This window comes from Leptopilina boulardi, unplaced genomic scaffold (genome assembly GCF_019393585.1).
Source record: "Leptopilina boulardi isolate dan_hultmark-lab unplaced genomic scaffold, ZJU_Lbou_2.1 LbouV2_333, whole genome shotgun sequence".
Classification (NCBI taxonomy): domain Eukaryota; kingdom Metazoa; phylum Arthropoda; class Insecta; order Hymenoptera; family Figitidae; genus Leptopilina; species Leptopilina boulardi.
Genome location: NW_026137900.1, coordinates 133,235 through 149,746, shown reverse-complemented (window position 1 = coordinate 149,746; position 16,512 = coordinate 133,235). Strand labels below are relative to the sequence as shown.

Below are 16,512 nucleotides of genomic sequence, written 5' to 3'. Positions count from 1 at the left end.
TATGTTTTTAAAAAAATTTTCAAAATATTACGATTCCCATAGATAATTTATAGAAAAAATAGAAATTAATTAATGTTTATTTTTATGATTAGGAGAAATTTTCATAAATGTCAGAAATTTACTGCATTTTTAGATGGTAATTTTTCCGTATTTTAGTTTACAAAACAAAAAAATATAAACAGAAAACTTTTTTCGTTTTTCATTTTTAGTAAAGAGTTTTAAAAATAATTTTTCTTAATTTAAAATAAATTCAATTAGTTTATTTATAATTTAACGATCGATATTATGAAAAGTGATATAATAATTCGTTACATAACCACTGATCAAATCAAAATCACAAACCTTTTAAATTTAGAGAATTATCAAATATAATATTTAATTTTTATAGCAATTTTTTTAAAGCAAATACTTTTTTAGTAAATTTGTAATTAAAAATTCTTGACAACTATTTTATTTATATTAAATATGTGTTAATTAAATGTAATTTATAAATTCAAGTTTGAAATTTGCCGCACTTTTGTCGGCCATTTTTAACTACTTGAAACGTTTCATAACCTCATTTCCTGCTGTGTGTAGCCAAATAGCAGCAGAAGACGCGAGCGCTATGTGTGCGCCTAGTAACATCAAAAAATCTCCCCGTTGTTCTCAACTGCCGTTGATTTATATTCTTTGTTGTGATATTCTTTAAAATTTCGTTAACGCCCAATTTCGGAAAAATTTGTAGTGTTTATCTAAAGTGTTTTTGGTGATTGCTCGCATATTTTGTCCCCCTATTGGAGGTGGTTTAAAAAGCTGTGCTTGCTCGCGCGTACAATCGGTACTTGTGTCACGTGGTGGCCACCCACGTTTCAGATTGTGGGTAAACAAGGAGGATAGAAAATATTTGTGCGTGTTGCGGGGAGCGGCAAAGTACAGTGATCGGGCGAGTATACACGTTCGTCGTCGTTTGCTTTGGTGCGGTGTGTTGTTAGGGCCGGCCATAACCGTGTTGTGTACGGAAAATTTCGTCTCTTCACTCGACCACGATGTCCACGTATTCTCGCACGCAAGAAAGCGACGCGTGGGCGCTTTTGGCACTCAAATCCGCGCCGGCGAGTCCTTTTTCCAAGGGAACACCCATCGCAAGACTCGAGGGTCGTGAATTTGAGTATATGGTACGCCAGCGACGTATCACCATCGGAAGAAATAGCAGTAAAGGCCAAGTCGACGTCAATGTGGGCCATTCTAATTTCATCTCCAGGCGGCACCTAGAAGTTTTTTTTGATCATCCGTACTTCTTTATGACCTGCAATGGCAAAAACGGAGTTTTCGTCGATGGGGTTTTCCAACGTAAAGGAGCACCCGCTTTTCAACTGCCAAAGACGTGAGTCGTCCCGACCTTTCCCCCCTGATTCCCCCCTTGCCACCTGAACACCTCATGGTCGACCTACTTCCCTTATAAATTTTCAGCACTTGAAGCAAATTCAAAGTCTAAATTAACTTTTAGAATACAAAAGATTTGTTTTGAAAGATTTTTTTCTTACTTTCAATTTGGATTTAGTCATGTTTGTGTTTTGAAGGAAGAGGTTAGCAAAGTTTAGTAATGGCCTGGTAAGAGATGATTATTTCTGAGATACCCGGTATTTATCTCGAAAATGTTATGGTCAGATTGCACAAAATGACTAAGAATTCGTTAAGATTACGTTAACGGGTTGTTGGACTTTATCAACATCATTTAGATGATTAAAAAAAAAAAAAAATAGATTTATACTTGTTCTATTTGTACACGATATTTTCCGATAATTTGTTTTCATTTGATTTTTTTTGCCACGAAAAAAGGCTTTGTTTTGAATATTTATAGTTTGTAAAAGTAAACTCAATTTCACTGATATTTGTAAACACGTTTTTGTTCCAATTTCGAATAATGTTTAAATACTTATGTAATTTTATTATAATTTTTAAAAATTTTAATTTGTAATTATAAACAAAGTATTTTATAATTGTCTATCTCATAATATCAATTCTAAAGTAGAAAGATTGCAATAAATATTAATTTAAACTTAACGTTCTTGTATATATAAATCAATAAATCATATTTAGAGGTTAGGAAAGTCAAGAAAAAAATTTTTCAGACTTTGAATTTGCTTTGTAGTATAAAAGAATTAAATGAAAAAATGTTAACTAATTCCTTTAATGAATTCAACAATTTGTTATATTCTATTTTTATTTTAAATAATAAAAGAATATATTATAAATTTAATAATTTACAAAGACAAACATAACGAGATTGAAACTTTGTTGTTATAAAACGATAGAAATATTGCATGTATACGTCATCAGTTATGATGAAAACAATATATAGTAATAGTAAACAGTTAATATTACAATGTGACGTATTTGCTCTAATTGTATAAAGCTTTCAATTTTTATATAATTTATTATTTCTCTTTTCTTTTTAATAATTTTTTAATTGAAAATTAATCATACGCATAGGAGTAAATTATTATTTTTAATTTTCTAAATAAAAGGTTTTTTTTTAAATTCATATTCTAATAAAACGTTTACGTCAGAATATCGTCACTAAATATAATAGTTGATATGAATATTCTCTTGTTCATACATTGATTTAATTGTTATCTATTATGATTAATTATGTTTAATTATCCAACTTATGGAATATTTGGATTCATTATTTAGTATTTAAACATATTATAAATAACTTAATGTGTAAATTAAAAAATTTTCTGATTATTACTGTTATATTATTGTTTTAGTAGTAAATTATTTACAATTTAAACTTTATTTATATTTACTTTCTTTTGAAAGAGAAAGAAATGCATGTAAATTTAGTAAACAATAATAATAAATAATAATAATAAATAACGAAAATTGACAATATACAACGTCTCTTTAAAATCAGTCTTAACTGTAAATAAACACTACCCTTGATTATAATATTATTGATCCATCCTTGTCAGATCAGTATACAGCTTAAAAGCCATGAATTTGCTGTTCATTTCCAGTTATTCTTATAACTTTCAAGGCTACTTATCATGAGTATGAATTAGGTATTCTGTGATCAATTGTTGCCATATTAGGAAATCATTTATGATTCATTTTCCAAGCATTATCATATTTTTTATAATAATTTATTATCAAGAAAATTTTCATTAACATTTATTTAATTTTTTAGGTGATAAAAATTTGAAAAAGAGGAAAAAAAAAATTATTTTTACACCACTGTTTATATACATATGAAAATAATTATTTATGATAAAGAAAAATATAATAATAAATGAATTGAGATAATTTCAATTTTTACGAATTTGATAAAAACTGATAATTCTTAGTTTTTACATTTTTTTTTCTACCTAATATTTATTTTTAAAAAAAGAAATTAATTTCGTATCAAAAAAATACAATTTAAATTGCCCAATGAACGATTAAAAAAATGTGAGAAAAAAATTTTTAATTTAATGTTAAAATATTATATTTTATTTTACAGGTGCACATTCAGATTTCCGAGTACAAATATAAGGCTCGTGTTTCAATCGTTAGTTGATGAACAGGAACAAGGGAATGTTCGTGTGCCTTCACCGCCAAGGCAGAGAGCACCTTTGCCACCATTACGTATTAATATTCCTGACACCGGATACAGTAGCCCATTTCCATCACCCACGGGGACAATTAGCGCGGCAAATTCCTGTCCAGCGAGTCCGCGCGCTGGCCAAGGGAGACGAAATATATCGGCGGACTTGCAAATGGTCGCTGCATATGCAGCGGCTGTTGCAAATGATCCACAAAATTCAACAAACGAGAGACACGATGGACATGGAGGAGGTGGTGGAGGTGGCGGTGGACAAAGTACAAGTCGAATGATGAGTCCAGAACCAGGAACTGAATCACGTTATCGCGGTGGAAATAATTCTGGTGCTAATGGAACGTCAGCACGTTATAGTCCACCAAAAGATGAATCAAAACCACCTTATTCTTATGCCCAACTTATTGTTCAAGCAATTGCATCGGCACAGGATAAACAATTGACATTGTCTGGCATTTATTCATATATCACCAAGAATTATCCATATTATCGAACAGCCGATAAAGGTTGGCAAAATTCAATTAGACATAATCTATCATTGAATCGATATTTTATTAAAGTACCAAGAAGTCAAGAGGAACCTGGCAAGGGTTCATTTTGGAGGATAGATCCACAATCAGAGGCGAAACTTATTGAACAGGCATTTCGACGTAGGAGACAACGTGGTGTTCCTTGCTTTAGAGCACCATTTGGACTTTCTTCGAGGTCGGTTTTTTTATTTTAATTGAAACAAATGTAATTTTTTTTAGATTCGATAGATTTTATTTTTTCAAATTATGAATATGGAAACATATAAATTGCCAGCAATTTAATTAGTTATCTTTCAGTATGTAATTATAAATAATTACAATATTATTTTTAATTTTTTTTCTCTACAAATTTAGAATTGTATTATTAGTTTTTATGTGTTTAATTATTGAAATATATTTCCTCCAAAGATCAGAATTGCAAAAAAAATGTACAAGGAACAATATCAAAAGTGTATAGGAGAAGTTTAAGGAAAATTTTTAGAAGCACCCGCAACTTTAATTCACAGTTTCAAATAGAGGTTTTGAGAAATAAAAATTATTCTAGACTTATTTTTATCGTTACATTTATGTATATATAGAAAAAAAGTAATGAACAGAATGATTTTTTTTTATTTTCGTTTCATGTTTGATTGTATTTGTTTTCTAAGTAAATTTTTGTGTAAACAGGAGTGCACCAGCATCACCATCTCACGGTGGAATCAGTGGCTTGATGACACCAGAGTGTTTAAGTAGAGAGGGTTCACCTGGTCCAGAATCATATCCGGATAGCTCTGTTCCTTCTCCAGCTGGACAACTCACAAGTCAATCAGCTCCAGGATCACCGGGACATCCTTATGCTCCACCTCCTCACAAGGGTCGTCTTATGCAACAAATTACAGTTGTTACTAATGGTGTCAATAACGATTCAGCAAGAGAAGGTGAGATTTAATATTTTTATATTTGAAAATGGTAAGAATAAATTTTTTTGAGATTGAAAATAATTTATAAATTCAAAATTTTCGATTTTCCTTAATTAAGAAAGAAAAAATGTAAATGATATTATATTTACCTTTTATTAATAATTTTAATTTAAAAATTCAAAGCGAATAAAAGAAATTAAATTAAAAAACACAAATTATATACATTTAAATAAAATGTGTAAACTGAATTTAATTGGAAATTTTTTTTAGATAAATATTTGGTGCCTGGGACCGTAGTGGAGGAACATTCTTTGTCTCCGTCTGGACAATATAGTCCAGCGCCTGTTATTGTACAAACGACTTATAATTACAGGTATTTAATTAGTTTTTAAATAATTATAAAATTTTTTTTTACATTATGGTTTTTATCTATTTTATTTCTATTTTAGCAATATTTTTTACAGTTATCAGAATGGCCACAGATCGGGGAAAATATATTTTACAGATGATTAATTTAAATATTTTTCTATTTTAAAAATTTAATTATTTATGTGCATATTTAATTAATTTACTATTATTTTTAGTGGGAGCTTTATTGGCCCTGAATCAGGTGTTGGGGTGGTTAAACGTGCTCATGAAGAACCTGACAGCTCGCCAGGTTCACCGGCTCCACTTGCCATTGTTGAAAGTCCTGAACCACCTGAACATCAACAGTCGCAGCCGAAACGCCAACGCGTTCACGACTCAGATGATCATTGAATTATCTAGAACCTTTTCTATGTAGGATATTGTTATATTAATTCACGTGTCGTTAGATGATTCGCCCATTTCTTCTTCCACTTTAATCAAGTGTGTATATATTACATATATATATATAATTAATTTTTTTTTTGTTGTCAAAAATACAAAAAAAAAAATTCTTTTTTCGTAGAAAATTACTTTAAATGTCTTATTTCATTTTGAAAGAAAAGAAATTAAATTGAAGAAATTGAGTTTTCTAAAAAAAAAAAAAAAATATTTGTAGAAATTTAAAGTTTATAAAACTTTTTTAGTTCTTAAAATATATTTTCCTATTAAATGCGGGTTTAAAAAAAAAAATAAGATTGGCTTTCATTTTCTTTTTGGAAGAAGAGCGGCTAATACATCTGAGATTTGCGTAGAGTCCTTAACCCACAATTTATTCTCTGCAAAAACGATCAAGTTGTTGTTACATAAAAAAAATTATAACTGCTGAAACCGGTTGCGTGTGCTTGTAATGTTTATTGAAAAATATTTTCAACACTCAAAGTTATATACAGACTTTACATCGAGCTCTCATATCCCCCCCCCCTCTTCTCACCCCCTACCCTCCCAAAGTCAATTTTCTGTCGTTGAGTTGGTCGATAAAAGAAAACAATTTTTATCCCTAGATTATTAGTGATTAGATATTAATTTTGAGACTTGAATTAAATCTTGTCAAACAACAGTGAGAACGCAATTATAATATGTGCATGGCGAATTTTTTTTTTGTTTTTTTTTTTTCATAGCGATTCATCAAATTTTTTTTTCTGTTAGTTTGTTCTAATTTATCTAGATTAACTAACGTACAATTCGTAGATGCTTTTTCAATATTATTGGCATTTCGGGATTCTCAAAAAATGTCAGTGGACATTTTCATTTTGAATTGAAAATAGACAAAAGTTTTTGAATAGAAAAAAAAACTTTTCTCTCCTCTTTAAAGAAAAAGATATTTTTCTTATTTAAGAAATACATATTTTTCTTCATCTCTAATTGTTTTTTAAATGAAACAATTCTTTTTCTCAACAAAAAAATGTCTGATTCAAAATAAAAAAAATTGACAATTTTTGATAAACAACTATTTCTAGTTAAAGAATTTTTTCTTTTGAAAATTTTCCATAAAAAAAGTAATTTCTTATTCGATTACTATATTGAGAATAAGATTTCCCGTATTATTGCCAAATACTTTCATAATGTGCCTGTCTACTCAGCAAAATGAAAATAAAAATTTATTTCTCTTTATGACGATTTGAAAAGAACGTTATATTTATTTTTATTTCTCTTGAAAAGAGTTTAAAAAAATATATAGTTTTTAGTAGTGAGTTAAGAGATTTTATTTTTCTCTTTTTTTAACAAAAAAAAAAAAAAAAAAAAAAAACACTATTAATATAAAAATTAAAAAAAAATCGTAGAGAATAAAAGATATATTTTGTATTTCTCAGACAAAATAAACCGCTGAGTCGACTTTTAACAATGATGCGAATCACATTTTCGAATGTAATAATGTTTAATCGTAAAAAAAACACCAAAACGCTGTTTATATATGTTTAGGTAAACATCCACCTAGACTTAAACAATTTATGTTCTTATAGAAAAAAATATGTAAGTCTGACACACACACATACACACGTAGGAATTTAAAAAAGAAAATAATTTGCTTTTACGACGTATCTCACCCAGTGTTCTAGTTTCTCCTTACGCGCTAAATTTGTCGAATTTAATTGACACATTTTTTTATTTTTTTTTGACAACATAGTCAAAAAAAAAAAAAAAAAAAAAAAAAAATGTGGAAAATTTATTGTGATTGACATACCTATATATATACTTATATAAATATACGGGAATGAAAAATTTTGTAATTTTTTCTGCCGAGTAAATATTATTATTTGTTTTATAAAAGAAAATATCTTTTTTTTCTATATTTATTTAAATTATTGTCTATTCAATTTTTACACAATTGATCCAATTTTTTAATTATATTGTAAGATTTTTTGTCCCTCTCCAAACCTTAGGGAAGAAAAAAATGTTTGAAGATCATACAAAAAAAAAGCTTTAATTTTATTAAGTTTTTAATTAAATTTATTCTTAAACAAATGCTTATTATTTGGCAGAAAATAATTATTTTTTTTTTTTAAATTATTCATAAACACGAGAGTTTGTCATGGCCGGAAATGAAAGAATAAACGAAAAGAAAAAAAAATGGATTAAAAGGATAAAAAGAAAGAATTAATTTTTAAATCCTTCTCCAAGAGATACGATTTAATTAAAAAATTTAATCTCTCGTTCGAAATTTCAACTTCTGACCAAAGTCCTGAAACCCCGGTCCCGATGTTGTTTTTTTTCAAATATTTCTTAATTGTACTATATAGAGCTAAATAAAAAAAATATATATACATACGCATTCGTCTGTGTATGTATCAATGATTATATATAAATATATTATATATTAAAAAAATATATATTATGAATATTAGGTTTAAAAAAAAAAATAGAGAGCTCCAAGTGCGCCTCTTAGGTCCCGAGAGAGAAAAAGAGAGTAGAGGAAAAAAAATAAGAGAGAGATGAAAAAAACGGAAGTTTCCAGTTCCGTACCCTTTTCTCTTCTCCCCCTATAATGCCCCCCTCCCCCTTCAATCACCCCAACCCACACTTCCTGAATCACGGGAAGACCTCAGGAAGCGATATTTAAAATATGAGCGACGTGTTATCGTTTATTATAATATTATGTTTTTTCGCAGGCAAACAGGCCTTGATCGAGTTTTTTTTTATAGAAAAATTTATAATGCGCTAAGCGATCTATATTTTTGTGACGGCATAAAAAAAATGAAAAGAATGGAAAGAGCGCACGATTAAGCGCAAATTGTATAATTATCTAAAGTCTAATAATTTATGTTAATTGTGTAGCGTGTAAGGATTGGCTGCTGATTAATGATCTCCGATTATGTTTTTTTTTTTTTTTTTTTAAGAATCGAAGCCAATCGGTGTCGATCAACCCATTTTTACAAAAAAAAAAAAAAATCCTTAAAAGTCGTTTACTTATTTTTTTTATTTAACATTTCTAATCAGAAAAAAGCTGAACAAAAAATTAAAGTAAAAGAAAGATTATTAAAAAAAAGAAGGAAGGAAAGAAAAAATATATTAAGAAAGCCAAAAGAATAAAGAACGAAAGAAAAACGAAAGGTAGAGAAAAATTCGAGAAATGATATTTTTTCTACAAATTGTGAAAAAATGTTATTTCTCCATTAATAAAAAAAAAAAAAAAGAAAATTATATAAAAGCGTCAGTATTTGTTTTTGATGGAAAGAGGAAAAAAAAAAGATTGTTTATATTTTATACGTGGATGAAACGACAAGTTGCGTGAATGCCGCGAGAGTTTAATAAAAGAAAATTTACGTAAAAAAAAAGAGAAACCAGAAAGAATGTACTATTTGACTAATTGTAACATTTCATTAATTATACTATTCTACGTATTTATTGAATTGCACTTTGTTAAACATACAATGGAAAAAAAAACCACCTAAAACTTCGTAGCGACGCTTGTACAAAACAAAAGTTTTTTTTTTTTTCTTTAACGTTGTGTGTGATCGAGCTGAGAAAAAAACGAAGAAACAGAATGAAAATGAAGACAAAATGAAAAGATCGTCAATAACAAATCTGTTCGCCTGTGACAAATAAAAAAAAAAGAAAAAAAGTGAAACTTGGGACGGGATTACAGAAATCTGTCGTATTCATGAACAAAAAAATTTGTAATAATGTCTCTTTCTTTAAAAAACAAAACAAAAATACGACACATTCTTATATATATAGGTAGATGATAAAAAAATGAAAAAAATATTAGAAAGAAAACATTCAATTTTGACATGATTATATTTGATATATCGAATTTTTTCTCAACTATATCGAGAAAAGCATTGTCCGGAGTAAGAAAAAAATTGTTCAATAATTGAATATATTGTTTACACGATAGAATTACTAACAAATAAACAAACAAAAGAGCAACACTTTTTTCGAAAAGACTATATTATACATATATATTTGTGTAGCAACCATATTATTATTATTATCACTCGTTTATACAAGAAAATAAATATTATCTTGTTAAATATTTCTTTGACAAGTGCCGAGACAAAAAGAAATAAAAAACACATCACGAACAATTGATAATTATAGATAAAAGAAAGCAAAAGAAAAGAAAAAAAAAAAAAAACAGAATCATAAATATTTATTGTTTTCTTTTTGCAAATTTTTATTCATTTGGAGATGCTTTATTGTTGCTATTGCAAAAAAAGAAAAAAAAAAAAAAAATGCGGTATAGACTCACAAGAAATCTTATGCGATTAAGAGACCACAAAACGCGAAATTATGATTGCATGTGCGAGATAGCGAATGAGAAAATGTATGTATGAGAGAAAAAGAGTGAGAGAGAAATAAATTTAAAGGAAACTCGAAAAATTGAAAGAATTGTTTTTAAAAAAAAAAAAATTGTGTATGAGGATTGAATGAATGAGAGAATGATTATGAGACGAAATAACGAAGCTAGTATTCATTTTGGGCTTTCGGAAACACTGAAGAAAATATATAAATTCCGGATAAAGAGAGTTATTTTTTTCTCTCCTTTCTTCTTTTTTATTTTAAGTTTCAATTAATTTTTATTATGTAAATTAAATAATGCAAATTAATTTTTCTAAATTTAATAAGTATTAAATATTTATTACGATATGCATAATAAATTAATTATTGATAATTTTTAATTATATATTGTTATTTAATAATTCATTTTTAATAATGTTATTTAAAAACAATTTTTGTTTTTATTTTAGAAATATTTTTAAAATAATTATTTTGTATAGCAAATATAATTTTAAAATTTTTTAAATTGATATTTTAAGAGTATAATTTTTAATTCTCCACATTTTCAAGTTCTTCTGAGTTTCTGGCAGTAAGTACTGAAAACTCATAAGAAGTCACGGAATTTTGCTTTTTTTTAAGAAGTGAGATATAAATGAAAGGGTGTGAAAATCCCTTTGAGACAGAAATATCATTCCTCATTATACTTCTTTTAAAAATAAAAAATGATACTGTGAAAGATTTTTTCAATTAAAATTATATATTAGATAATATTTTATTTTATAAAAATTATATTTATTGTTAATCCCGGTTTTTTTTGTTAAATATGAATCGCGCCAAGTATTTCAGTTTGTGCGATTGGTTCGTTGAACAATGCACCAATATTCAACTCAATGACAGGCACTTCCGGTTGACATCACACTGTAACGTCTTTGGCAATTAAGGTAAGTTACATTATTTAACACCGTAACGTCTTTGTCAATTAAAGTGAGATACATTATTTAATTAACAATATTTTGTGATTTACGTTTTTTTTTTTATAAATTAATATATTTTTCGGTAAAAAGTATCTATTTCTTAAATATAATATTCTCAAAAATTTTAAGGTTATGCGTTACTTTTTGTCGTTTCTATATGAATTCGATGAATTCTAATTTATTTCTCTTTAAAAATTATTTTCCTAAACTTAAAGATTATATGTATTTAAATTTACTAAATATTTTTTGTTAATTTGTTACGATTAATTATTTCTATTGAAAAAAATCTCGATATCTTTTTGTAAACTTGTGAAAATAATTAAAAAATACCTTTCGTATTTGAATGAATGGCTCCAAAATAGTTTTACTTTGTTGTGTTGGCATTATTGTTCAGATGGCGCTGTCGAACTTCCGGTTGTATGCATCCACTTGAGTCCGTGTCAATTTTGTGTATTTTATTTCTTGAAATGTTTTTGCGGTTATGCTTCTCTCAACATTGGAAGTGATTGTCCAGTCCCAACAACGAATGAAGGCTACAAAAATTTGTTTTTGAGCTGCACAGATGATGCATCTTGAAGAGTTAACTGCCCACTGCAGTGCTTCCAAAAAAATGACCTATATTTATAGACGTTGGCAGCAAGTGCACCCGGCCAATCAGCGTTTAGCTACCATGAAAAGTATCCCCGCCAATCAGCGCGCGGCAGGCTAAGAGCTCGAAGTATAAAAACTGAGCTCCCCACAGCGCACACTCAGTTCCATCTTGGACGTTTCGGAGGGTGGACCTGCGTCGCTTCAAAAAAATTTTAATAATTTTTAACTCATCCATAATTGATTTTTCCCATTTTTCTGTAGTAGAAGAAGAGAATTTAAGGACAAAAGAAAAAAGAAGACCTTTTAAATACCATGAAATTTGACGTGATTTAACGATACAGGTATGAAATATGAATTATTTGTAATTACCATATCGTAAATCAAGATTTATAAGGATATTGCAATTTATTAATATCATTATAATTGTAATTGAGTTCCGTGGTCTTTTTTACTTATATAAATTAATATTTCGATAAAGTTTTTTCTGCATTTTAAGTAAATCGTTCTCCATGAATATGAGGTTAGGTTCCCCCCACCTCCTACTTTTTTTATAATAATTTATGTTTAAAATATGATAAATGTCTTATTTACTGTTTCGCATGTTACTTATTTCTATATAAAAAAAAAATTCTACAATTTGGAAAAAGGTGTGAAAAAATTATTTTGATAGATGAAATATCGGTTTTTATTAAAAATAATATAATTTACGATAATTGCTTTAATGGAATTTTATTTTTCACTTTGAATCGTATTGTTTTTTAGTTGCGAAAAAATTTCATTTTTACTAGGTTGGCAACACTGATGTCGCTTATTTCTGATCGAATGCATTAGGTGGCGCTGTCCGTATTTCTGGTAGTTTTTCCTCTGAGACCGTAATCGTAAACAATTTTGATAATTTCATTGGAATGTAATGTCGAATCAATTAAAAAAGTGAGATAAATTTAATAATTAACAATATTTTTGGTTCAGGTTATATGTATAAATTAATATATTTTTCAACATAATTTCTCCATTTACATCTTTCAATCATCGTCAACTAATTTAAGGTTAAGTGTCACATTTTGTTTCTAATGTATTTAATTCTTGTTTCTTACAAAAAAATATTGTTCGGAACATCAAAAATTTTTATAAATATATTTATTTATTATATTTGAGGTTATGTATTTCGAGGAAATTTTATTTTCATTTATATGTGCATTGTTACGAATTGCATAAATTCCGTATAGTATCGTATTGCGTTCGACGAGCAAATGTATATCAAAGCGTACTTAAAGAAATTTATCAAATCTTTTCGCTTCGTAAATCATCACGCTTTGGTGAAGTTATATATTTTTATATTTATGAGAAAAAGATTCACGCATACGCTTGACAACAGCTGTAAATTGAATGGGAAATTTATCGTTTCACACGTGAAATGCTAACGACAATTCATATAAATAGTGATTTTTGATCGAAGTTGATATTTTATTACAAAAAATTGATTATTCGTAAAAAATTTCGATAATTTTAAGATGGTAAAAAAAGAAAAATGTTCTTTAATTATAAAAAAGAAACATATATTTAGTTAATTATCGTAATTGAATTCAGTGGTGAATCAAAATTTTCTTTAAAAACAAATTTTTTATGTTTTCTTATTGCAAAATTAATAGTTTCAAATTTAGATTAAAAAAACGAAAAGTTTCTGAAACGTTAACAATAATATTTTAACTTAATTAAGATTTATTCTTAATTTGAAAGCTACAGTGTCCCTTGTTTATTTCTTGTTCTCATTTCTCGAGTAAGTCTGGGAATAAAGGGCGCCAGAGGTGGTGAGAAGGTTATATTCCAGCATCTCTATTCTGTGGTCCAACCAACAAGAAGCCCCCAGAGTATCTTGGCGTCTAGAATTGTCTTAGCGCGCGTTCAAAGCAAGAACTGCGCCTTCACAGTACAATCCAACTACCACTACCATCCCCCCCCCCCCCTTAAAACCCCTTTCATAGTCCAGATAATTGTGTAATGTAATTTCGTACTTTGTCGAGACATGAAAAGCAAGAGGTGTGATTTATGAAGCTAAAATCAGTAAATTATCCCCACAGATTTTGCATATGAAGATTTAGTTCTCAAAATTTGCTTGAATTTTGTTGTTTTTGATAGAAATTTAATTTTGTTTGTTTGTTTTACTGCAAGGAGATAAATATTAAGCACACATTAAGAAGTATTTGATTTCTTTATTCATCTATATTTAAAGGGTTAGAAATTCCCAATATGCCGGAGGCTTTTTTTTTTTATCAGACAATCCCAATAATCACAGATTGAAGTAAGTTCCTGTCGACAGAAGCTTTTTCATTTTTCTCCTTTTTTTTTGACAAACAACCTGGGAAATCTTTCGCAGTACTTCAGGGATTCGAGTTACTCGAAAGCTCAAAGCAAGTTTCTTCTCGACAAAACGAAAGAAATGTTATGTTCAACGATATTATATTAAGAATTGAAATAATAAATTGTTTTTTTTCCATATATATATATATATATATATATATATATATTTATATAGAATTTATGTGCTATAAAAATTTTATTACTATATAAAAATTATTTTCATACATACAAATTATAAATTCTATTTTGTGATTGCTTACAGATTTTTTTTAATATTTGACAAAATTTGATAACAAGGGCATTTTAGACATAAAATAAAAATTATTTTTTTTCAGGTACAACATTTTGTGAATCTATCATAATTGATGCAAATTGAAATTTGGACAACCAGCTCAATGATCACCATGATTCAAATGGGGGAAAAAGGTAATTAATTTTTTATAATTAAATTTGCAGAATTAGGTAAAAAAAAAAATTATTTTAGTAAATTTATAACAGAAAAAATGTAGATAAAATTTGTTTTCTATCGCGAACAACATTTTGTAATCAGCAACACAATTCTAATAGAATGATTCATGACTCCTCGAAAGTACTATGGTTGGTATCAATTAAAATCGGATTGGCAAACCGCAAACCGCTGGCACAGGTTGATATCAAGTGACATTTTCACAGATAACGTTAAATTTTAAGCGCTTCTCTCGTGTCGGAGTTGAAATACCTCGAGAGAAATTGATTTCCAACGCGCGTTTATTATAAAGAGTGATCGAACAATATTATTGAATTCGAAATTAAGAAATAGGAAAAAAAAATTTTTTAGTTTCATATTGTCCCTTTTATTTAATTTATAATAATTAATAATTAATGTTTTCAAAAAATTATTAAATTTGCCGAATCATGCATATTATTTTGAGAAAATATCTCTGTATTGATGAAAAAGCATTTCAATGTTACAATTGAAATCTTCTGAGACCAGCAGTGTCTCCCATAACTCTTCTGGATACTAGAGTGTGGTTACTGCTTCCAAGTTCCATGGGGACCCCAGCTGACATTGGAAGCTTTTAGCCGCAAATAAATCCTGTCAGTCGATACCAATACGTAATTGCCAGTTGCTCGGTGGTTACCATTATTGCATTGTGGTTGCAAATAATTCGAAAGCTTTGTTGACTTTATCATACATATATTATTACACTAACTTGAAAAAGATTTTATTTTAAACATTTTTTACATTCCCATTCTCTTGTTTATAAAAAAAAGGAGTTATATTTTTTTTACAATAAATTAAATGTTTTTGTAAATTTGAATTTTCAATTTTATTAAATTGCATTTATTTAAAAAAAATAAATTACGGAAAATAATTTATTATATTGTATAGTAATGTAGAATTATTTAAATTAATTTATTTTCAATTTGATCAGTAATTTGACTTTGTGACGTTACATATTATGGCGAAATTCTAATGTTAAATTGCATTCTAGTTGATAAATACATAGAGTGCAGAATTAGGTTTGTGCGGTATTAATTAATAATTAGTAATAGTATATACCTTCACTAACTTCAAATTGAGTATAAATAATCCTCGCTTAGGATAATGTTACAACTCAAATTATATTCTAAAATTATCCCGGGCTTTCAAACAATTTAACATTTACTCTACTTTATTTTAGTTAAAAAAAATTCTATTTTTACAAATTTCATAGATTCTTGTAGATTTTTTCACGCAGAATTCGAATCTGACCTACAAAATGATCAGGATTTTTTATATTAGCTTAACAAATTGTTTTTCATTTTCCTAAATTGCATCAACATAAATGAAATTTTGCATTGTAATCAATGTTTTAGAAAAATAAATTCTAAAACTTTTATTTATTTTCTAGATAAACGGAAGAAATTTGCCAAAAAAAAAAATGAGGATTGATTGACTGTGGATGATTTTCTACTACATACATAGTTATACTTTGAAGAATTACGTCTCTCTTCAACCGGAAGGAAATCGTGACTGCAACTATCAGAAGGGTGATCGTCGCAAAGCATATTGCTATAGTAGTAAGCAGTAAGTAGTCACGATTCTATATACCAGTGAATGTACTATTGTATTTGTGTGTAATAATACCCTAGTAATAGTAGTAAGGGAGATCGAAATAGAAAGGGGGATTGGAGGGGAAGGGGTTGGAGAGGGAGATGTAAGCGAACATGAGCAACGTCAGCGTGCAAGCAACCATTGGTATGGATCCTTACGGGCGTTTAATCCGTAATGGCTCGAACGTACGTGCTGGGACTCCGATAAAACCGGACGTAATGTTCTGCAGGGTTCGACGTTCGATGGTCTCGGCTTTCCATTGTCCCGGTACATATATATGCTCAGTTTGCTTCAAAACACCATCTAAAAATCTCAACCTGATAAAGAATCTATCTTACAAAAAAAACATACACAACTCTACAAATCGAATTTGAAA

At 28.2% G+C, this 16,512-nt stretch overlaps 1 protein-coding gene and 1 long non-coding RNA gene across 2 annotated transcripts; one reads left to right on the top strand and one right to left on the bottom strand.

Annotated features, from left to right (window-relative positions):
- Positions 1-571: 571 nt before the first annotated feature.
- LOC127285486 (forkhead box protein K1) lies at positions 572-10,380 on the top strand. The gene is made up of 5 exons (XM_051311533.1): positions 572-1,363; positions 3,485-4,285; positions 4,777-5,027; positions 5,280-5,382; positions 5,594-10,380. The coding sequence occupies exons 1-5, from the start codon at positions 1,026-1,028 to the stop codon at positions 5,766-5,768; spliced, it is 1,668 nt and encodes a 555-aa protein (XP_051167490.1). The 5' UTR covers positions 572-1,025; the 3' UTR covers positions 5,769-10,380.
- On the bottom strand, positions 4,657-11,754 carry LOC127285488 (uncharacterized). The gene is made up of 2 exons (XR_007843609.1): positions 11,441-11,754; positions 4,657-4,969 (listed from the first exon to the last, which is right to left on the bottom strand). It is a non-coding gene; the product is annotated as an uncharacterized LOC127285488 (long non-coding RNA).
- Positions 11,755-16,512: the final 4,758 nt, after the last annotated feature.

Coding starts and splice junctions, on each gene's coding strand:
- LOC127285486 (XM_051311533.1), top strand. CDS start 1,026: ATGTCCACGTATTCTCGCACGCAAGAAAGCGACGCGTGGGCGCTTTTG. Junction 4,286..4,776: donor CCATTTGGACTTTCTTCGAG/GTCGGTTTTTTT, acceptor TTGTGTAAACAG/GAGTGCACCAGCATCACCAT. Junction 5,383..5,593: donor CAAACGACTTATAATTACAG/GTATTTAATTAG, acceptor TATTATTTTTAG/TGGGAGCTTTATTGGCCCTG.